The sequence below is a fragment of the Podarcis cretensis genome, assembly GCF_951804945.1.
Source record: "Podarcis cretensis genome assembly, chromosome: 5".
Taxonomy (NCBI): domain Eukaryota; kingdom Metazoa; phylum Chordata; class Lepidosauria; order Squamata; family Lacertidae; genus Podarcis; species Podarcis cretensis.
In genome coordinates this window covers 65,715,640-65,738,475 of record NC_137174.1, presented here as the reverse complement: position 1 = coordinate 65,738,475, position 22,836 = coordinate 65,715,640, and the positions used below count along the sequence as shown (strand labels likewise).

Here is a 22,836-nt window from a genome sequence, read left to right as displayed (position 1 = left end):
TTGCTCCATAAGACGCACACACATTTCCCCTTACTTTTTAGAAAGGAAAAAGTGAGTCTTATAGAGCAAAAAATACGGTAGTCATCAGAGTAGAGTTGGCCACATATGATGAGAAATCCTGTAATGTACTGACCCACACAAAACTTAATTTCAAGTTGGTTGTCAGGATTTGGGGCTGGGGGGGCTATTATTTATATCTCTTAGAAATTCCTTCCCTATTGGCAGTGCTTGATGTTTGGTGATAAGCCAATTGCTAATAAAATAGATTTTTGTTCAGTTCAACTTAATGTGAATTATTGCTTGGTTACTTCTAGCATTTTTATTTTGTATTTTTTTACATTTGTATAGTGGTTTCCTACAGTCAGCTTGCTTATTGATTGATTGATTGATTGATTGATTGCCCAGTTTTTTCTCAAAAGAGCTCAAGGTGGCTGACATGGTTCTCCCCCCCCCCATTTAACCCCCCAAACAACCCTTTGAGGTAGGTTACAGCGAGAAACAGTGATTGGCTCAAGACCACCTAAGTGGGGATTTGAACCCTTGTCTCCCAGGCCTTAGTCTAGTACTCTAACCACAACACCACACTGGCTCTTTAGAAGAGGGGAAGTTGTAGGGACTCCGATATTACAGATGAAGGGTGGGAAGCAGCACAGGACTATGTGGATTTTGATTCCCATGTGGATCAAAATACCATTTTTAAAGGCCCTGGTAATAGGTGACTTGTGCTAGACATTATCATATTTTGCAGCTGACCATGCTTTTGTCCTGATGTCGACTATGATCAGAACCTTGTTCTTATGTGTCTCACAGATTTGTTCTCAAACTGCCCTGCGGTTGTATAGTTTTGGCAAGTGAGCTGGGTTTCTGGAAGTTTTCTGGGGAAACTGTTTCCTATACAGGAGGCTACTATACTGAAGCTCAGGTGTCACTAGATGTTGGCACATCTGCCTTGTTGCCCTATCCAGCCCAGGCTTTATGTTATAGCCTAGTATTTTTGCTTTGCCATACTGCAGCGGGGCCAGTGCTGGGTCTGCGATCTTCATAGGGGCGACGCTGCCACCTTCTTGAAGGCAAATCTTGGCCAGCTGTTCCCGCTTCTGCTGCAGCGCCCTCACTTCCTGCTGCATGCGCTCCCTGCCCATGTGCCCATCTATCTTCTCCCAGAAGGTCCTGTTGAAATGCACATAGAGTTCCCAGTCCAACTTGTTCCAGCTTTTTATCTTCTCTATGGTGTCTTTGGAAAGGTGGGACTTTGTCCTGTTGTCTCTGCTGTTGAGAGGGAAGGAGACCACATCATCCAGGTCCCAGCACAAGGCCTCCTTCAACAGCACCATGGATTCATCAAAATACTCTGAGATGAGGAGAAGGTCAAATTGTGCCTCAATGCCTCTCAGCATGAGCTGGACATCCTTTGCGGAGAAGTTCCCATTGTGGTTATAGCCAAAATCGAACGTCATTAGGTTTTTGGCATACTGGCTGTCACTGGTTGAGGCACTGTAAAACTTGGAGGTGTCGTTGAGAAACTCCTCTAAGCTCTTGGCTTTGGCAAAGGCAGAGGACCCTTTGAAGTAGGCGAAGGATGATTCCATGAGATGAATGGGATTCCGGAGGATAGAAAAGTAAAAGCTTGTGTTTGGCATGACTCGAGCAACCTGGGATTGCAAACAGAGGAAACATTGTAAAAAATATTAAAAATAATCCAAATCACGTTTTTCATTGAACTTTTGTCACAACTCCTTGGTCCCCATATGCCAGGCTGCTTTAATGGTGGTGTATTGTGCAACTTATTATTGATCCTGACACAATAATAGCACATCAGTGGTGAATTTATTCTGCTTTACCTTGTTCTGTGAAGCTTCCCCAATGCTGCCACATGATTGCTGTTTGGAAGGGCTATGGTGCAAGAAAAGCAGTACAAAAAAGTAAACCAGAATAGTTGTGGTATAAAAATGTGTTGGGTTTCAGCAGGAGGTTACAGGATAAGCACACTGGAAATGAAGCAGTGCGATCACCCTGACACCTTTGCAGGAACAAACAACAGAAGCCCCAGCCAGCATAGCAGATGGTCAGGGATCATGGGAGTTTTAGTCTTGTGGCATCTGGAGGGCACTACATTGTCTACTCCCATACCCCTCAAACCAGTGTCATTTTTCTAGAAAAAGAGGTGTTGGAACTCACCATGAATGCCTTCCTTGTTTTCTTATAAAGGCAATGGTGCCCACCTGAGAGGTGCCAGAACTGAGTTCTGGCAAGTTCCGGCTGGGGGGGCGGGGAGCTCTGCCCTCAACTGTTCTGATAAAATGGGGACATCTTGTTTTTTCATGTGAGAGCATGGCAGCCATTTTGGGTGCCACAATCTCATGCAATCTTCCCCCCCCCAATAGGTGGGAGTGTGGCCCGTGGAGGGTATGTACTCCTGGTATTCAGCATATACAGTGGCACCTCAGGTTACATACGCTTCAGGTTACATACGCTTCAGGTTACAGACTCCGCTAACCCAGAAATATTACCTCGGGTTAAGAACTTTGCTTCAGAATGAGAACAGAAATTGTGCTCTGGTGGCGTGGCAGCAGCAGGAGGCCCCATTAGCTAAAGTGGTGCTTCAGGTTAAGAACAGTTTCAGGTTAAGAACGGACCTCCGGAACAAATTAAATACTTAACCCGAGGTACCACTGTAATGGCAATACCCATACCCAGCTGACCTACTGATCCCTACAAGGGAAACAAAGACTATATTTGCCTGATTTAGCCGTAATAGAAAACTGACTCCCCGCTACAATGTGAACAAGCTGCATTGAACATCAGGCTTGCATACTTCCCTTTTCCCTCTCTTTTGTACACCAGAAGAGGAAACCAAGGTTGTCTGTTCCCAGTTTTACACTAACCACATTTCCCCTTATGATTCCTGAACTCAGAAACTGTTGTTTGATTCCCACAAAATTAATTAAACAAACTGTTTTCTCAGATGCTGACTTGTGCTGACTAGCTGGTTAATAAACAAACCACTCTCCAGGCTCAGACATCATAGGGACCTGACCTCATTTGTAATATTTTATTTTGAAATCTTTAAGACAGTATGTTAGTTTCCTCTTAATGATGTTGCTTTTAATGTATACTTAATATTTGACTTTTTCCTGTAATATGTTTTTCTGGATTGTTTTATTTAATGTAGGCTGTAAACCACTTTGAGATTTTCCCGCTTAAAATTATAAAGTGGTATAGAAATGAAATGAAGAATGAAGAATGAAAATAAAATAATAAACAGTGCTGAAAACAGGATTGCATGTGACTGTTCCAATAGCATCATGAACACAAATCATCAAGAATGTGCAATAAAAAGCATGTCTGGAGGGGCCCAGAGTTCTTCTTGCTAACAATTTAAATGGTAACAACTCCTTGCAAGATTGTTTGTGTTTCCGATTAAAAGTTGAAGGTTGCATTTGAGCGAGCTCAAAGTGTTTTACAAGGTGAACCTAATTGTTGGCATCCATCTGTCTCGAGAGAGAATGGAATATGCCTTCGGGGCTCAAGTCAAAACGCTATGTTAGCAACACCAAAGTGTTGGGGCGCAAGCTTGGGCAGTGTGTGTGGAGGTCTTGGGCTGCCCATACAACAAGACCCCCACTCTTGGCCTCCCTGATGTGGTCCAAAAGAAAGCAGAGCAATTTTTTGGGCACCAGCTTGGCTGAAGGAGTTTCTGGAAGGAGGAAAACATGGTGCCATTCAACCTTCTTTGAGACGCCACTCCAGATTTGTATAGGGTTACTCCTTAGCTTTTTATTCTCCTGAAGATATCTTGCAAGACAGCGGAGATTTAGGACCAGAGTTTTCCTTCTCTTAGATGGGCTACCTTGACAGGATGACAAGTCCCTTCAGCATGTGCAGAAACTGCCTTCCTGACCCTTTGAACCAACTATTGGTCTTGTCCGCTCAACCCGCCAGAGCCTGTCTTCACATGCAGTCCCTGACTCACCAAGGGTTTGAGGCCCATTGACTATCTTTGACTGGTTTAGCTTGCCAGTCAAGGCCATTCCCAGGGTGTTGACAGCTTCTAGGAGCCACAGGTGAGAGCTGAGTGCAAGGTGGGGGACCAAAAGTTGACAAACTACCCGAGAAGGAACACAACTTTTCCCTTACCAGAGGTACTACCCCTCACCTAACACCCCAGAAACTCCAGGTTGAACCTATGCAGTCAGAACTATGATGTGTGGGTGTGATTTATGCATTTCAAACTCTCCTTGCAACTGTGAATATCAGGGTTGTCATGATGAGCTTCTGAACTTTAAAATATGCCACTAGATCAGAGGTGTGTGTCATTTTGTTGTTGCTGTTGTGGAACAATTAGGATTTGGAAATCCTTGTCAACCTACTACAAAGCACCCAGAGATTTTCCATTGCATCTTGATCTAGCTTCTGCTCACCTCTGCTCTAAGGAATTTGCCTCCTATCCTACAGATGTTTGCGTGTTTCACCTTATTGATCCCCCCTGTAATCAGCATGGGACTCAGTATGATCTTGTTACTTTATCACCAGTCTTTTCTAACAGAGACTGATGGCCTTTACCACTTTACATTGCAATGATGGCATCCTGCTCAGTGTAGATTAAGGCTGGTCAAAATTTCATAAATTGAAAGATGCATATTCTGCACCGAAGTGGCCCCACTCCTAGTCCATCTTGTCACCCACTCATGACTTCCAGCATCCCTCCCTTGCCCCACTGAGCTTCCCTTCCCACTCCTTACAAAATCTATTCTTGTCCACCTCTAGAAAGAACCAGTTTCCTGCCCATAATTTTAGAGAAAAAAAGCTGCTCAGCTCTTACCTCTGGTTGAAAGAACCTCATATGATGACACATAATGTGGAACTGGGGGTCTTTTTTGGGAGAAAACCCCTGCACAGCTGCTGCCGTGAAATAATGAGGATAGAACAATTGACTGGCACCATTGCTTGGCAAGGCAAAGGAAAGGTTGCGAGTATCACCAAAGCGAAACAAGATGTTCATGACGGTGCTGCTGGCACTCTTGTGCACTTTGAGGAAAACAACGTGGGTCTTGGGCATGCATGTTGAACCTTGAGAGGAGCTGGAAGTGCTCCCTCCCTCCTTTGCTGTTCCAACTTTGGGAAGAATATTTTTTTCTGGTGGAGGTAATTTCATGGTTGGTGGTTTTGCTGACACCATCCCAACTGTTCTTCTGTCTCCTACAGCACTGAAGGCCTCTGATTGAGTCATTGTTGTGTGCTTCGGAAAGGGGCGTCTTTCTGGGTCTTTGACATGTGCTGTCTGATCCTTTGCAGAAATCCTTGTTGTGGGTTCTGCCACCTTAACCAGGGAACTTCCATCCTTTGTTGCAGCAGCAGATGTCTGATCATCAGCAAAGTTCACCACTACTTGGTTTCCTCCGGGATCTTTTGGGGTGCTGTGGTTCCACCAGTCCCTCAGCCTTTTTGCTGTATGCTGAGCCTGCACCCTCTCATCACCCTCCACAAATGGGTTTTGCGAGAATTCTTCTTCGCTGCTGAAGCTGGCACCCAGCAATTTGGTTTTGCTGAAGGTTGTGTTCAGTTTTGTGGCTAGACTCTTTTTCTCTGCAGGGTTGGGCCTGGGCTCCCTCTTTTGTGCGGTGCTTTTCTGCAGAAGTTGAGCATATGTTGGGCTCCTTTGAACCTGGATGGAATTCTCACTGGCTCTGTTTTCTTCAAGGGAAAGCTGATTCTGTTTGAAATCGCATCTACAATTGCTATGGAAAAAACATCAGATCCTTCAGATGGGGTTGAAAATGACATCTCCTGCCTTCTGTGTCCACTTTCCAAAAACCACTTCCTATTGCTTGCTTTCCCTGGATCCCTTCCACTCCACCCAATTCACATGCATTTCCTTTCTATATGGACCCTAATGTCACTACTGCAGGTAAGTGTTTCATTCTTTAAATCTAAAAATAAAATAGCATGGTTGTTACTGTATGTACACACAGTAACATTAGAATTCTCCCCATATAGACAGAACCCTTTGGTCCCATCATCTGCCATACTCTTGCATCACCCACCCCTATTATAAACAAATCTAGACAGCTTCTCCAGCTTTCCTTGACTTACAAATGTTTATGTCCACTGGCTGTGAGCCAAGATACACAGGATGCTGCCCTCCCAATGCAAATAGCAGCTTGGGCGGGGGGGGGGCGTTAAGTCAGCACTATGGCAGCTGGATGGTGGGGTGGGAGAAGAAGGATTAAACTACCTTTTCCCATGGTCCTATCTATACCTGATGTCTCCCCCACCTCCGCCACTCATGGCTGCTATTTGCATTTTGTAAATGATCTGTGAAACTTGGTTGTTTTCTTTTAAAGGAAGCACCCTGTGTGCTTTGGGCTTGTGAGTTGCTGGGTGTGAAGGGGCTCAGTGTACAGGCAAAACAAGATTGTGAGAAGGAACAAGGAGCTAAAGGACAGCCAGCATTGCTACTGCATGGGAGCCCTGGGACACCAGACTATGCTCCTGATGGCTGCCTTCCCTTCCCATTTGCTACCCACATCTGGGCGTGATTTTGAATAATTGCTGGCATGAAATTCTACTATTATTATTATTAGAATTTATATGCCACCCTATACCCAAAGGTCTCAGGGCGGTTCACAAAAAGGATCACAATATATAAAATAAAAATAAAAACAAAATAAAAACAATAAGCCAATAATACTGCCCCCCAAAGAGCCACATTTTAAAAGGGTATAGGATGTTGATCAGGTCAACCAAAGGGCTGGGTAAAAGGAATCTTTTTGACTGGTGCCTAAAGGTGTGTAATGAAGGCGCTAGGCGAGCTTCCCTGGGGAGAGCATTCCACAGATAGGGAGCCACTGCAGAGAAGACCCATTCTCATGCATGTTGCCACCCTCTGGACCTCTCAAGGAGGCGGCACACGAAGGAGGGCCTCAGAAGGTGATCTCAGGGTCTGGGAAGGTTCATATGGAGATGCGGTCCTTGAGGTATTGCAGTCCTGAGCCGTTTAAGGTTTTATAGGTCAAAACTTTGAACTAGGCCCATAAACTAATTGGTAGCCAGTGCAGCTGGACCAGGATCGGTGTAATATGCTCAAACTGGTGAGCAACCTCTGGTGAGCAACCTGGCTGCTGAATTCTGCACCAGCTGAAGTTTCCGAGCCTGTTTGTCTTCAGAGGTAGCCCTATGTATAACCCATTGCAGTAATTCTGTGCAAACGCTTACGTTCAATAGGGACTTTCCCCACCATACAACTGCAAAATCCATGGGCAATGTAATTTATTTAAAATAATTCTTTTTTCCAGATGTCACCAATGCAATTTTCTCTGAACATTTAAATTTCTTCCTGGATATCAATTTTTGACAAGAGCTAAGGCATCCTCCCTCTCTCATACACTGACACTACTCACTGACACTATTTTGTATAATGACAGGTATTTTAATGTCTACATTTATTCTGATAGAAGGTCTTGTGGCACGTGAAAGACTAACCAATTTATTATGGCATAAGCTTTTAAATTTGCAACAGGGTTGGGGGAGAGTAAACCATTTACTCCCCTGCTGTGTTCCTGACAAAAATGACACCTTTAGACTGAAGTTGCTCTCTTCACTGGAAGGGAGTTATCCAACCGGCACTGATGGTGCCACCAATGAAACTGAACTGGTGGCCGATTGAAGAAAGCAAGCATCCGTATCTGGGCAGCTCCATGTATTCCTGGAAAAAATATGTATACAGCATTTGCTATCCTGTGCAGGGCCACTGAGCCTACCTGATACATTGGAATCTCTCTGCGACTTGGAATATGAGACAGAGGAGGAGGAGGAGCAAAAGGGCAACCCAGAGTCTTCCCAGCTGGCTGTTACATGAAAGTTTCCATTTCCTGCAGGGAAGGAAAAACATCAGCCTAATAATCTGGGCTTTTGATTTTTTTAAAAATTGCATTTTATGCAATGGGCACAAGTTTAAGTTAAGATGACAGGACTTAGAGCAAATGTCAAGCAGGCTTAGGTTGGGTTTCTTTTCATGCACTTTCTGTAAGCAGAAGGTCACACTCAGAGAAGGGAACCCCTGTTTACACACAGTCAAAGGGTGTTATGTAGTGAAGTTTCACCCTGGGCCAGCAGGGGGATACTGTAGATATTTTTCACTCAGGTCCACGTCAGTTATTTTAGGCGGGAAACTCTGGGTTGTTGTTGCTACAATGTTGACAGCCGGCTGCCTATAAAAGCAGGCCGGCTGAGCTGTTTGCCAGTCAGTTCTATTCCAGCTTACAAAATAAAGAGCTGCTTTGGAGAAATCGCTGTGTCGTCTGCTATGTCAACCCACAACTTAACACTGGTGACGAAGGTGGGATCGATGGACATCAGAGCACAGCCAGATGTGGCTAGCCTCTGAACTGAGCTGAATCACTGAGCTGAATCAAAGAGCGAAATCACTGAGCGAAATCACTGGACAGAACCAATTCAGAGCTGACTGTTCTGGCTAGAGCACGGTGTTCCATCCATCGCCCTTCACGCCGGCATCGGAATAATGGCTTCACTTGTGCCTCTACCGCCGTTTGCGCCAGCCTCTGAATCATGGAACTCCTACCTCGCTCGGTTCGACTGCTACCTCCAAGCCAACGAGCTGACACAAGTATCACAGGAGCGTAAGCAGGGCCTATTCCTCAGCCTCTGTGGGCCTGAGGTGTTCGAGACGGCCCGAGCATTGGTTGCACCTGAAGCAGTCCAGGCAACACCGTGGGACACGATCCAAGAGAAGCTCCGCAATCACTACGTACCAAAGCCGTCCAAGATTGCTGCCCGCCATGCGTTCTACCACCGGAACCAGGCAGAGGGGGAGTCAATCAACAACTACACCACCGCCCTGCGACAGGCTGCAATGCACTGTGAGTTCCGAGACTTGGACGATGCCCTGATGGATCGAATCGTCTGCGGGGTCCGGGACATCCATCTGCAACGGCGTCTCCTCGCCAAGCCAGACCTCACGCTACAGAAAGCCATTGAGGAGGCTGTGGCCTCAGAAGCTGCTGAACGCTCCGCCCAGGAGATCCACAAGTCCAGCAGCCCGCGTCTTGCTAGGGAGCCAGTTCCGGTGCATCATGAAGAGGCCAGCAGTGATGAGGCATCCTCCAGTGAAGACGATGACGTGCACCAGACAAAGCGGGAGCGCAGGAAGTTCCAACAGAAGTCCAAGGGCCAACCGGAATGTGCCGGCTGTGGAGGCAACCATTCCCGTGCCAAGTGTCGATTCAGAGACGCCATCTGTAGGAAGTGTTCTAGAAGGGGCCACATCGCTAAGGTCTGCCGGTCGGCTCCGTCTGACACCCCCCCTTTATCGACTTGCAAGTCCAAGTCTTCACTCCAGTCTGCCAAGGAAAGTTGTTTCGCTCTAACCAACTGCCGCTGCCCGTCTGGAACCACGATTGGCCAAACCGACTCGCCTACGCGACGCAAGCTGAACGTCACGGTGCTCATTGAAGGAGCTCCATGTGACATGGAGATTGACACCGGGTCTGCCCTGTCCGTCGTGTTTTGGAGCACCATCAAAAGACTGGTACCCAGAGTGTCCAAAAGGCAACTCGACTCTCACCACGTACACCTGAGAGACTACCAGGGAAACAACATCCCCGTGGTAGGCGTTGGCCGGTTCTGGATCGCCTTCAAGGATTTTTCGGGCCTGCTCCGGTTGGTGGTGGTCAAAGGTCAGCGGCCAAGCCTCCTAGGGCTAGACTGGTTTGATGCCCTCGGCCTGGAAGTCACCGGCATCAACTGCATCTCTAACGCAGAGACTGAGGGTCTGGTCAAAGACTTTGCCGAGGTTTTTGACGGCACCTTGGGGCAATATACAGGTACGCCCATCTCCTTTAGCCTTGATCCACAAGTCGCCCCCATCAAGCTAAAGCCACGCCGGGTTCCCTTTGCTCTCAACTGGACAAACTGATCGCCCAAGGAGTTTTGGAGCTGGTTGACCACGCCAAGTGAGAAACCCCCATCGTCACGCCTGTCAAGCCAGACGGGTCGGTGAGAATCTGTGCTGACTACAAGTGCACGATCAACAAGGCACTTCAGCAGCACGCTTATCTGGTTCCTGTTGTCCAACACCTGCTGCATTCCCTGGGTGAGGGTAAGGTCTTCGCTAAGCTGGACCTTGCCCAAGCCTATCAACAACTGCCCGTCGATGATGCCACTGCTGAAGCCCAGACGATCGTCACCCACTAAGGGGCATTCCGTTGCTGCCGGTTGCAGTTCGGGGTGAGTGTGGCTCCTGGCATTTTCCAAAGCCTTATGGTGCGTCTCCTGCAAGGGCTTCCGGGCGTGGTACCATATTTTGATGACGTCTTGGTGTCTGCAGACTCACACCAGCAGCTGTTCGATCGCCTCCGTGCCGTGCTGACCAGGTTCCAAGAGGCCGGGCTCAAGGTAAAGAGGGAAAAGTGCCAGATCGCCGTTCCACAGGTAGAGTTCCTGGGCTATCTTATCGACGCCTCTGGCCTTCACCCGACCACATCCAAGATCCGCGCTATCCAGCAGGCCCCCATCCCAAAGAACAAGACGGAGTTGCAGGCGTTCCTGGGGCTGTTGAACTTTTATAACATGTTCCTGCCCCACAAAGCCACAGTGGCTGAGCCTCTTCACCGACTCCTTAGCACAAAGATGCCTTGGGCCAGGGGTCATCGGGAGACGGTGGCCTTCAACGCGGTCAAGGCTCTCCTTTCACCAGACAGTGTGCTGGTACAGTACAGTGAATCCAGGCCGCTGGTCCTTGCCTGCGACGCCTCACCTTTTGGCATCGGCGCTGTCCTTAGTCACTGTTTTCCAGACGGAAGAGAAGCACCGCTCGCCTACTTTTCCAGGACGCTATCTCCGACGGAACGGAATTACAGCCAGCTCGACAAGGAGGCACTGGCACTTGTGGCTGGAGTGAAGAGGTTCCATGAATACCTCTATGGCAGGACTTTTGACCTCATCACTGACCACAAGCCACTCCTGGGCCTCCTCGCCGGTGATCGTCCAACTCCACTGGTCCTCTCACCACGCATGCTGCGATGGACTGTTTTCCTGGCTGCTCATCCATCGCCCGGGGAAATCGATGGGCCATGCCGACGCCCTCAGCCGTTGCCCTCTTCCAGCATTTGTGGAAGACCTGGCTCCAGCTTCATTGCTCCTCCTGATTGAGGATCTTCTGGCAGCGCCTGTATCGGCTGCCACTGTGGCCTCCACGTCTGCCCAGGATCGCACCATCAGCCGGGTGCTCAACTGGGTGTGGAGGGGGTGGCCACAAGGGCCTTTTGCATCGGAGTTCCAGCCCTTCGCAAGCAGACAACATGAACTCTCGGCTCATCGCGTCGTGATTCCCCAGGGACTCCGTCAGCGCGTCCTGGAGGCTCTGCACGTTGGCCACCCGGGAATTGTCAAAATGAAGGCGTTGGCTCGGTGTTACGTCTGGTGGCCTAATATGGACGATGCCATCACCGCCTGGGTGTCGGCCTGTCAAGCGTGCCAAGAGTCGAGGCCTGCACCACCGGCAAGTAAGGGACACACCTGGGAGACGCCAAAGACACCCTGGTCGAGGGTGCACATCGATCTGGCTGGCCCCTTTCACGGCCGGACCTTTATGGTAGTGGTGAACGCCTATTCCAAATGGCTGGAGGTGGCCCTGATGCCCTCCACCACTACCGAGGCCGTCATCCGGGTGCTGCGAGGCCTGTTTGCAACGCATGGGTGTCCTGATGTCCTTGTCTCCGACAACGGACGGCAGTTCACGTCAGGCACGTTTGAGCGGTATCTTTTGGGACTGGGCATCCGCCATGCCCTAACGGCACCCTTTTATCCATCCAGCAACGGGCAAGCGGAGAGAATGGTGCGCTCGGCAAAAGAGGCACTGGCGCACCTGGACAGGGGAGACTGGCACGAGCAGGTCGCCGAATACTTGTTCGTGCAACACATCACCCCTCATGTGGCCACAGGGCGGAGTCCTGCTGAACTGCTTATGGGCTGCTGCCTCAGGTCACCACTCGACCGGCTGCACCCGGACTTTGCCGTGGCTGAACCCCCAGGCTGTGCCAACGCGCCACGGTCATTTGTCCCAGGAAACCAGGTCTTTGCCCGGAACTATGTGGGGGATATTCCTTGGGTGCCAGCCACAGTAGTGGGAGTCACTGGACCTCGCTCGTACCAGGTGGCACTCGAAGACGGACGCTTGTGGCGACGGCACATAGACCAGCTTAGGCGCAGGGTTGGGGACTTGGACACTACCGTGGTGCCCCCAACTGCGCTTGCGGCTCCAGAAGAGACACTTACAGATGGCAAGGCCCCACCTACACCTCCCTCACAAACTGCCAGCGTGGAGCCGAACCAAGCCGCTTCAGAGGGTCTGCCAGACTTACCACAGACTCAGACCACTCCACTTGCAGAGGCTCCACCCACAGCAGCGGATCCAGGGGATTTGGTTCCAACGCCACCTAGGGTCGCACCACAGCCTCAGCAAGAACTGTGTGGCCCTCCGGACTTGGCTACCAGTCCCCGGCGGTCTGGCAGAGTTTCCAAGCGCCCAACTTATTTAAAGGACTATGTTGTTGGACATGTATCACTGTTGGTCTAAGTATGGGAAATGTAACCGATATGCTTTTGTGCCTAATTGAACCATTACGCGTAGTGCTGTATATAAGGAAACCATTACGATTGTAACTAACGCCTTATCTCGGTGGGGAGGGGTGTTATGTAGTGAAGTTTCACCCTGGGCCAGCAGGGGGATACTGTAGATAGTTTTCACTCAGGTCCACGTCAGTTATTTTAGGCGGGAAACTCTGGGTTGTTGTTGCTACAATGCTGACAGCCGGCTGCCTATAAAAGCAGGCCGGCTGAGCTGTTTGCCAGTCAGTTCTATTCCAGCTTACAAAATAAAGAGCTGCTTTGGAGAAATTGCTGTGTCGTCTGCTATGTCAACCCACAACTTAACAAAGACAATGGATTTTTGTCCTATGATAACAGCCCCAATTTGCATTAGCAAAAAAGTTCCAGGCCTTTCTAGTCCCCACCCGTATGCGTTTTGGGTTTTTCTACAGGCAGCAAGTTCCATGCACCTGAAAATTCTGTATTGGATGAAGTGGACTTTAGTCTACAAATGCTTATGTCATGATACATATGCTAGTCTTTAAGGTTGCCTTCACCCACTTAGCACCTTTCAGATGTTTCAAACTACAACTCCCATCAGCCCCGGCAACCTTCAATAAGTTGCATAATTTTTCAATTGTATCCAATGCGAGTCCTACGCAGTGGACCCACTGAAGTTAATTTCAATGTGTAGCAGTTACTGAGCAGTTCAACTGAGCAGTTCAACTGAGTAGCAGTTAGTTGAATAAAAAACTTTATTTTTAAGATTATAAATAGATAGATAGATGATAGATGATAGATAGATAGATAGATAGATAGATAGATAGATAGATACAGATAGATATATACACAGGGTACAGTACACCATAGTCCTGAACATTGTGTTGTGCTGTAGTGAAGATAAGACGTTTCTTGGAGGATGAGGATTTGTCGTTATACAAAACTGTTTCTCGTGCTTGGGGTGAACTGTTCAGCTGAACACACTTTTTGTGTTTGAATTGCATTTAAGTCGTTTCTTAAATGAAGCTCATCCTGTACAACAAGGATTGTGTGCATTGGCTCTGAATCATCTGTAACTGAAATATTAGCACCCTAATCTCACATTTCAATAAGCAGTTTTGTTTGCCTGTTTAAATAAAAGTTAAGTGTGCATATTTCGATTTGCTTTTTGAAACAGAGTTGGGAAAGCATCTGAGAGAATGATAATAGCCTCAAGTTAGGTTTTCTGCCTGGGAAAGAATTGCACCCAGGGCTGGCCCAAGACATGCTGCCTGGGGTAAAGGTAAAGGTAAAGGTACCCCTGCCCGTACGGGCCAGTCTTGACAGACTCTGGGGTTGTGCGCCCATCTCACTTAAGAGGCCAGGGGCCAGCGCTGTCCGGAGACACTTCCGGGTCACGTGGCCAGCGTGACATCGCTGTTCTGGCCAGAGCCAGAGCCGCACACGGAAACGCCGTTTACCTTCCCGCTGGTAAGCGGTCCCTATTTATCTACTTGCACCCGGAGGTGCTTTCGAACTGCTAGGTTGGCAGGCGCTGGGACCGAGCAGCGGGAGCGCACCCCGCCGCAGGGATTCGAACCGCCGACCTTTCGATCGGCAAGCCCTAGGCGCTGAGGCTTTAACCCACAGCGCCACCTGCGTCCCCGCTGCCTGGGGTAGCAAAACCATAAAACGAAAACAAAGAAGACAGCATGAGAGGTTGTGCTTCTGTGTCTTCCTAGGGCTCCTTTGCAGATTGCATGACTGTGGGATAAGGACATCAGCTCAGTGGCAGAGCACATGATTAAACTAGGAATGGGCAAATATGTAAATTTGTCTCTCATTTTTCCAGGCTTAAATTCAATTCTACACCTTCATACATCTGTTGGCCTATTTTAAGTTGTCATGAAAATGCATAATCATTCAGTGTAAATCTATCCTAATATACACATTTTTGTGTGCATTTTTGTCTCATATTTATATTCTGCAAAGCTTTTTTTTTTGCAATATCACGCATTTTTGTATGTTATTTTAACACCTATATGCATAGCTATTATACACATATTAAAGGTAAAGGTACCCCTGCCCGTACGGGCCAGTCTTGCCAGACTCTGGGGTTGGTGCGCCCATCTCACTCAAGAGGCCGGGGGCCAGCGCTGTCCGGAGACACTTCCGGGTCACGTGGCCAGCGTGACATCGCTGCTCTGGCCAGAGCCAGAGCCAGAGCCAGAGCCGCACACGGAAACGCCGTTTACCTTCCCGCTGGTAAGCGGTCCCTATTTATCTACTTGCACCCAGGGGTGCTTTCGAACTGCTAGGTTGGCAGACGCTGGGACCGAACGACGGGAGCGCACCCCGCCGCAGGGATTCGAACCGCCGACCTTTCGATCGGCAAGTCCTAGGCGCTGAGGCTTTTACCCACAGCGCCACCTGCGTCCCTCGATACACATATTGCTTGGCTGCAAAAATCGGAGAAGTGTAAATTTTGAATCACAGCTGTGGTTTGGTCTGGAAACTGCAAATAATATAGTTTCACCTTGAAACATGAACTGAATCAAATTTCTCCCTCAGCTCTAATTCCTACTGTATTTTCTATGCTCTGTGCTTTCGTTGGAGGAAGGGCAAGATATAAGCATGGTAAGTAAATAAATAAATAAAAATAAAAATATTGCCTCTCTTTCTCCAGTCAAACATAGCATTCAAGATACGCTATGTCAACTTTAGTTTCCCAGTGTCCCAGGACTATATGACTTCATAGTGAACCATCTTTCTCTGCTGCTGTAGCAGGCTTCAGATTTCCAGATGTCCCTTTTATTGAGCACCCATCGTAATTTGGGGTCATTATGTTGCTGGGGCAGTTATATGTAATCATACCATTTGCATCTGCACAAGTTGTGGGGGCAGTCACACTGCTTGGTGTACAATAGTTTTCTGTAAAAAAATAAATCTTGTAACTTTTCATATCACCAGTGTTCTGGGATCTCCCCACTCCTGCTTTTCTTGCGCCATAGTGCCCCTCCTGACAGCAATGATGCCACAGCATTGAAGAAGCATCACAAAACAACTTAAAAAGTGTGATGATGTGCACACTGTCCACTCTAAATCCACTACTAATGCAGTACTCATATCTTCATAAAAAGTGTTGTGGGTGCCAGCACAAAATGGCTCCCATGGAGAGCAAGAGAGAGAGAGAGAGAGAGAGAGAGAGGGAGAGGGAGAGAGATGTGATGGTATTCCTTACCAATGAGTACTGACTCTCTCACACAAAATTACTGGACATGTATACAGTGGTACCTCGGGTTACAGACGTTTCAGGTTACAGACGCTTCAGGTTACAGACTCCGCTAACCCAGAAATAGTACCTCGGTTTAAGAACTTTGCTTCAGGATCAGAACAGAAATCATGCGGTGGTGGCACGGCAGCAGTGGTAGATCCCATTAGCTTAAGTGGTACCTCAGGTTAAGAACAGTTTCAGGTTAAGAACAGACCTCCAGAACGAATTAAGTTCTTAACCTGAGGTACCACTGTATAGGATTGCGCTGTAAACCGCTAACCATTTTGTTAGAGAAGAGGAGAAATAGCTTGCTGAGCAACCACTATCTAGCTCAGGCATAGGCAGACTTGGCCCTCCAGATGTTTTGGGATTGCAACTCCCATCATCCCTGACCACTGGTCCTGTTAAGCTAGGGATGATGGGAGTTGTAGTCCCAAAACATCTGGAGGGCTGAGTTTGCCTATGCCTGATCAAGCTCCTAGCTGTGGCTCCTCCCTCTCACAGAAGCCATCTGATGATCTTCTTAAAGAGCAGATGAAGCTTCTTCAACAACAGTTCGATGCTTATTGTTTCAATAATTTTATGTAAACCTGTGAGTTCTGTCTGAAAATCCGTGTACAAATACCTTAAACAGAACAGCATAAAAATAATAACTGACAGACAGGCTGAGGGAAAGATAAGTTGCAGAAATCAGGAGGAATGAAATATACTCAGAGTCGCAAAGTGATTTCGTGCTCTTTATTCAGCTCATAGTGGTGAGGAGGAATGAATGTCCCCTCAAAGTATCTGCTTTATATACATTATTTACACAATGGGCTGCACATGATTGGCTAATTCCGGAATTCTACTGTAAGCCAATCAGGTTGTGGATTCACTTCAATCTGGAGCATGATTGGGTGGTTCCTGCCAACCAATCATACTGCTGCATTGTTCTAGGACCAATCAGACTGCTGCCTTTTGGATCCTATTGTTCTAGGACCAATCAGACTGCTGCAGTTTGGATCCTATTTGACTCAGTACATAACACCCCTCCCCTCTAAGTTCCAGTCCTGCCCGGGAGGTCGCATTCATAGTCCTCAAGGTACGCTGGCGGCCTACGTGTGCGTTGCGGCCTGGGGTGTTCCCTGGTCCGGGGTTCAGGTTCTGGCTCGTGTTCCAAGGATGCTGGCTGTGATGGGGCTGTTTGGTCTGGCGCAACCGGCTCGCTCAGTCGTGGTTCTGGTTCCGGTGTCCTTTCGGCCTCACGGGTCCTCTCTGTATTTACTGATTCTGCCTCTCCTGCTGGCCCCTGCTGCTCTATGGGCCTCACTGCCTCACTGTTCCCTTGGGACTCCTCTGACCTGTCCTCCTCCTCCTGGTTTTCTCCCGGGAATCGTCGGCGTATCTGGTCGCAGTGGCGGCGCCAGCATTGCCCCCCATCTGTTAGCACCTCGTACGACACGGGGCCAGTGACCCTGGTGACTGTGGCGGGTACCCATGCAGGGCCTGCTCCAAAATTCTTTGCGTACACTGGGTCCTGGGCCTCGAAGGTCCGGGGGTTCCTGCCTTCCCCCACCACTACCTCATGCTGAGCTCTATCGGGGTGAAGGCGGTCCAATCTGATTGCAAGGCGCCGACCCATTAGTAGTTCAGCGGGGCTCCTGCCAGTCGTTGAGCTGGGGGTGCTGTGCTGTGCTAGAAGGAATGTGGCAAGGCGGTACTCCCAATCCCCTTGCGTCATGCGGCGAAGGGTTTCCTTGGTGGTCCGCACCATGCGTTCTGCTTGGCCATTGGTGGCAGGGTGGAATGGCACCGAACGGATGTGGCGGATGGCGTTCTGCGCTGTGAAGGTTTGGAATTCTCCTGACGTAAATGCAGTCCCGTTGTCTGAGACGAGAGTGTCAGGGAGCCCGTGGGTAGCAAACAGCCTGCGTAGTACCCGGATGGCTGCGGACGTAGAAGTGGACGGTACCAGTGCGACTTCCAGCCATTTGGTGTAGGAGTCCACCACTATGAAGAATGTTTTCCCCTGAAAGGGGCCAGCGAAGTCCACATGCAGTCGTGACCATGGTGCTCGGGCGGACTCCCAGGACTGGACTGGGGCCCTTGGGGGATCCGGGCGGGATGCTTGGCAGGCCTGGCAGTGTTTGACCCAGGCCTCTATCTCTCCGTCAATCCCCGGCCACCACACATAACTCCTGGCAAGGGCCTTCATTCTTACTACCCCTGGGTGTGTCTCGTGTAGGGCCGTGAGGACCCTTTTTCGGAGGGGCTGGGGAACAACGACCCTGCTTCCCCATAACAGGCACCCCTTGTGGGCCGACAGTTCATGTTTGCGGGTTGTGTAGCCGGCGAATTCTGGCCCGGGGCTGCTGCTGGGCCATCCCCTCCACACCCAGTCCAGGACCCGGGAGATGACCCTATCTTTCTTGGAATGGTGTGCAACTTCTTGTGCCTGAATGGGGCGGTCAGGAAGCAGCTCCAGGCTCATAACCTCTTGTGCAGGTGCTGGGTCAGGGCCTGTTTCCGGTAGTGGCAGCCTGCTGAGGGCGTCCGCATGGCCCATCGCCTTCCCAGGGCGGTGAATCAGTGCATACTGGTAGCTGGCAAGGAAAATTGACCACCTGAGGACGCGAGGAGACAGCACTTGGGGGGTCTGCTTTTCGGGGGCAAACAAGCCAAGCAACGGTTTGTGGTCAGTCACCACGGTGAAGGGCCGCCCGTACAAGAAATCATGGAATTTTTTAACTCCCTTCACGATTGCCAGACCCTCCTTGTCGATTTGTGAGTAGTTCCGCTCAGTTGCGTTGAGTGTCTGGGAAAAGTATGCCACCGGTACCTCTCTTCCATCTGGGAGTTGGTGTCCCAGGACAGCGCCAATGCCATAGGGCGAGGCGTCGCATGCTAGCACCACCGGCAGCCTCTCGTCGAAGTGTGCCGAGACCGAGTTTGAGACAAGCAAGTCCTTGACTGCCTGGAATGCGGCCTCCTGGCGCTGGCCCCACACCCAAGGGGCCCGCTTGTCCAGGAGTCTGTGTAGGGGCTCCGCTACCGCCGCCTTGTGGGGAAGGAAGGAATGGTAAAAGTTCAATAGTCCCAAGAAGGCCTGAAGTTCAGTCTTGTTCTTGGGTGCTGGGGCATCACAAATGGCCCGTACCTTGTCCCCAGTCGGGTGGACCCCTTCTGCGTCCACCATAAATCCCAGAAAGTCCACCTGGGGCACTCCTAGTAGACATTTTTCCCGCTTCACCTTGAGACCCGCTGTCTGGAAACGGTGCAGAACGGTGCGGAGGCGGTCCTCAAACTCCTCTGGTGTGGGCCCGGCAATCAACACATCATCGAAGAAGGGGGTGACGCCAGGAATCCCTTTAAGGAGAGAGTCCATTAGATTCTGGAATATGCCTGGTGCCACGCTGACACCGAATTGCAGCCGCTTTACCCTGAATGCTCCTCTGTGCGTCACAATCGTCTGTGCCTCTGCTGTGGTCTCATCTACTGGCAGCTGTTGATATGCTTGGGCCAAGTCCAGCTTGCCAAAAATTTTCAACCCAGCCAGGGTGGCAAGGACATGGCTGACCACTGGCACTGGGTATGCATGGGCGGTGAGGGCCTTGTTTATGGTACATTTGTAGTCTGCGCAGATGCGGACTGAACCATTAGGCTTGACAGGTGTGACGATTGGGGTTTCCCAGGGGGCATTAGGCACCGGTTCCAGCACTCCTTGCTCCATGAGCCGGTCCAATTCCTCGTCTATACGGGGTTTCAGGGCGAACGGGACCCGGCGGGCCTTGAGCCTGACCGGTCGTACTGCGGGGTCAAGCTGTAGAGCAATGGGGGGGGGGCTGTATACTGTCCCAATTTCCCATCGAAAACCCCCGGAAATTCCTTGCATATGGCGTCCACGTCCACTTGTAAGCTAGTGTGGTTCACCCCGGTGACAGCTAGCCCCAGTGGTCCAAACCATGCCAATCCCAGTAGGCTAATGTAGGGGCCCCTTGACCACAAGTAAGTCCAGTTGCCGCGTCCGCCCTCGGTATTGCACCCTGAAGGTCCCCACCCCCATTGTGGGGACCTTACGTTTCTGGAAGTCCCAGAGGGTGAATGGGGCCGGCCTGAGTTTGGGACCCCCACTAGGACACAGTTTCCTTAAGGTCCTTGCCGAGATTATGGATAGAGTTGAACCCGTGTCAAGCTCCATGCGGCATGGGGCCCCCTCTATCTGTACCTCTACATAAATTTTCTCTACGTTGGGGTGGGGCAACTGGTATACCTGGAAGTCCGTGAGCTCCGTCGAGTTGCCTTGGTGCATTGGGCCCCGGGACCTGGGGTTCTTGGATTGGTCATCTGATGCCTGGCATCGGGTGGGCTGAGCCCGACACACCCGGGCGATGTGTCCCACTTTTCTGCACTGCCTGCACACTGCGTTGCGGAAACGGCTGGTCCTCCTCTCGTGACTTTCTCCACAGCTTGCGCAGTTCCCTCCTTCTCGTCAAGGCAGCTGTGGTATGTGGGCTGCTTGAGTGCGCTGCTGTACTCGGTGCACCTCCTCCCTGTCAGATCCTGAGTCGTCGGTGAGGTCTTCGTGGTGGACCCTCGGTTGGGACGGCTGGCTCGGCCGTGCCTCTTGCGTCGACCTCTCGGCAGCTTCCGTTGCCAGGGCCTCCTCCAGAGCGACCTGGAACGTTAGGTTCTTCTTAGCGTAGAGGCGTCGTTGCAGCTTCTCATCCCTCAGGCCACCGACGAGGCGGTCACGAAGCATGTTCTCCAGCTCTGAGAAGTTGCAGAACCGGGCGGCTTGGCGGAGAGAGGTCACAAACCCAGTTATGGTTTCCCCAGGGGCTTGCCGCTTTGCATAGAAGGCATTTCGACGAGCCACCACTGAGGGCTGTGGCGAAAAGTGCCCCTTCAGCTGTTCCATTATTGTTTTGTATGGAACAGTAGCAACGTCTTCAGGCGCAAGGAGAGCCCGGGCGATTTCAAATGTCTCCTCTCCGCAAACGCTGAAGAATATTGCCCTCTTCTTGGCGTCTTCTTCATCGGTGACCCCTTTGGCTTCTAGGAGGAAGGTGAAACGGGAGGCGTACGCTTCCCAGTCTCCGGATGCTGGGTTGAACGGTGAGAAGCTGCTGTCGGTTGCCATTCTGAGTTCCTTGTGTCCCGGAGCTGAAGCCTGGATACACGGTGCGAGGCAGCGGTGCGGCAGGTGGCGGTGCTGCGGTGCTGTGTGTGGCAGTCAGCTCAGCGGGATCCCACCTTCGTTGCCAGTGAAATATACTCAGAGTCGCAAAGTGATTTCATGCTCTTTATTCAGCTCATAGTGGTGAGGAGAAATGAATGTCCCCTCAAAGTATCTGCTTTATATACATTATTTACACAATGGGCTGCACATGATTGGCTAATTCCGGAATTCTACTGTAAGCCAATCAGGTTGTGGATTCACTTCAATCTGGAGCATGATTGGGTGGTTCCTGCCAACCAATCATACTGCTGCATTGTTCTAGGACCAATCAGACTGCTGCATTCTGAATCCTATTGTTCTAGGACCAATCAGACTGCTGCCTTTTGGATCCTATTGTTCTAGGACCAATCAGACTGCTGCAGTTTGGATCCTATTTGACTCAGTACATAACAAGGAAACAGCAATAAGATCTTCTACTGTGCCCTGTAAAACTCTTTTTAATGAGAGAACCAGTTCGTTTGCAGAAAACACCCCGCACCAGAGCTTTACAAACTGTGTGTCACAACATGTTAGTGTGTCGACTGCCGTGTGTATGTGTGTCAAATGAATGCTCTCTGCGCTCCTCCCAGGGTTGGAAAGGGGTTAGCTTAACCTCCGGTTTGCTAGTAAAACTGAATCACTGTGTCACCAACATGAAAAGTTTGGAAAGCTCTGCCCTACACCCCATTCTGGTTGTATGTTCTACTTGGTTGGCTGTGTGTTCTACTTTTCCTACCACTAGAATCTCAATGACATGTTTTTAATTTTCAAATAATATGTGTGCATACACAATATCTTTTCATAGTTAACACACACTGAATCATGTGAATGCATTTTGCTTAAAATGTGAAAGAAATGCTTTGTGGCATCCAGTTAGATCCAGCTCTTTTCTTCTTTGCAAGAATTCTGGTAACTAGCTGGAACTAGGTAGTAACCATAATCTATTTTCTCTGCCCACCTTGCATATTAATAATTAATTATTTTAAAAAACGTTTAAAGGAAAACCTAGAGCGTCTATGATGAAGATGAGGTTTTCATCAATGAAACAGAGGGCATAAACCAAAAGGAAGATTCGCTGTGCTTGTAAAAAAATGTATCCAGAGAAATAGCTCTATCATCAACAGCCTATTGGGCCTTATTTGTTCACAGTCTTCCTAGATTTTCTCCCTTGTAGTGAGAAATCACTCTAAAATGTTTCCAGTTCAACCCCCCCCCATCTTTCTTATAGCTTGGGGCCGAGTTTCTCTCTACCAGCAGTATGCGACACAACAGCATTTTGTGTCAGAGCCATATGGCTCAAGTTTACTCCTTCCCCATAGTTAGTTTGTTTTTTTCAGCAATAAAATTTAAGGTAAAGTCACTTACCTGATCCAGGTTCTTGCAAGTTTGCACATGGTTTGGTTTATGGAGCACAGAAACAGTACCTTCTTCACTGAAATGAAACCCAGGCTGCTCTGAGATGGGCAAAAGTATAAAGCAAATATACCGGTACTTTTCTTTTCTTCTTAGAGACGTGTATATGGATAGTCCCGCCTACTTTGTCTGCAGGTAATATATGCAGAATTGTTTGTTTTGGTTTTTTTTATTACGAGAAGGGCTTGCCTTCTGTTGGCATTAACCAGGAGCTGCCTGGAATTTGCCACATTATTAATGAAGCACTACTAATGGGGAATAATGCCTTTGCTAGTTCCCCTGGGGCACTATTATAGTTAGGAACCAGCAAACATCACATGATGAAATGAATGCGTTCTCTCCCAGGTTTCTTACAAGTTCTCCAACC

The 22,836-nt window shown here is 49.4% G+C and overlaps 2 protein-coding genes across 3 annotated transcripts in view; both read right to left on the bottom strand.

Annotated features, from left to right (window-relative positions):
* The window catches only part of WDR53 (WD repeat domain 53), a 374,347-nt gene that overhangs the window by 103,964 nt on the left and 247,547 nt on the right, over window positions 1-22,836 (bottom strand). The window lies entirely within an intron of this gene.
* LOC307216744 (galactose-3-O-sulfotransferase 2-like) lies at window positions 84-22,716 on the bottom strand. 2 transcript variants are annotated; one of them, XM_079977277.1, is made up of 4 exons: window positions 22,422-22,716; window positions 7,761-7,871; window positions 4,823-5,738; window positions 84-1,652 (listed from the first exon to the last, which is right to left on the bottom strand). In XM_079977277.1, the coding sequence occupies exons 1-4, from the start codon at window positions 22,448-22,450 to the stop codon at window positions 819-821; spliced, it is 1,890 nt and encodes a 629-aa protein (XP_079833403.1). In that variant the 5' UTR covers window positions 22,451-22,716; the 3' UTR covers window positions 84-818. The 2 variants fall into 2 exon arrangements, with proteins under 2 accessions (XP_079833403.1, XP_079833404.1); XM_079977278.1 differs by lacking the exon at window positions 7,761-7,871.

Bases quoted from the DNA above. Each gene is read 5' to 3' on its own strand.
- LOC307216744 (XM_079977277.1), bottom strand. From the start codon at position 22,450: ATGTGCAAACTTGCAAGAACCTGGATCAG. The intron at 7,872-22,421 runs GTAAGTGACTTT...CCTTCCCTGCAG, and splicing joins CTTGCAAGAACCTGGATCAG to GAAATGGAAACTTTCATGTA. The intron at 1,653-4,822 runs GTAAGAGCTGAG...TTGCAATCCCAG, and splicing joins TGAGGTTCTTTCAACCAGAG to GTTGCTCGAGTCATGCCAAA.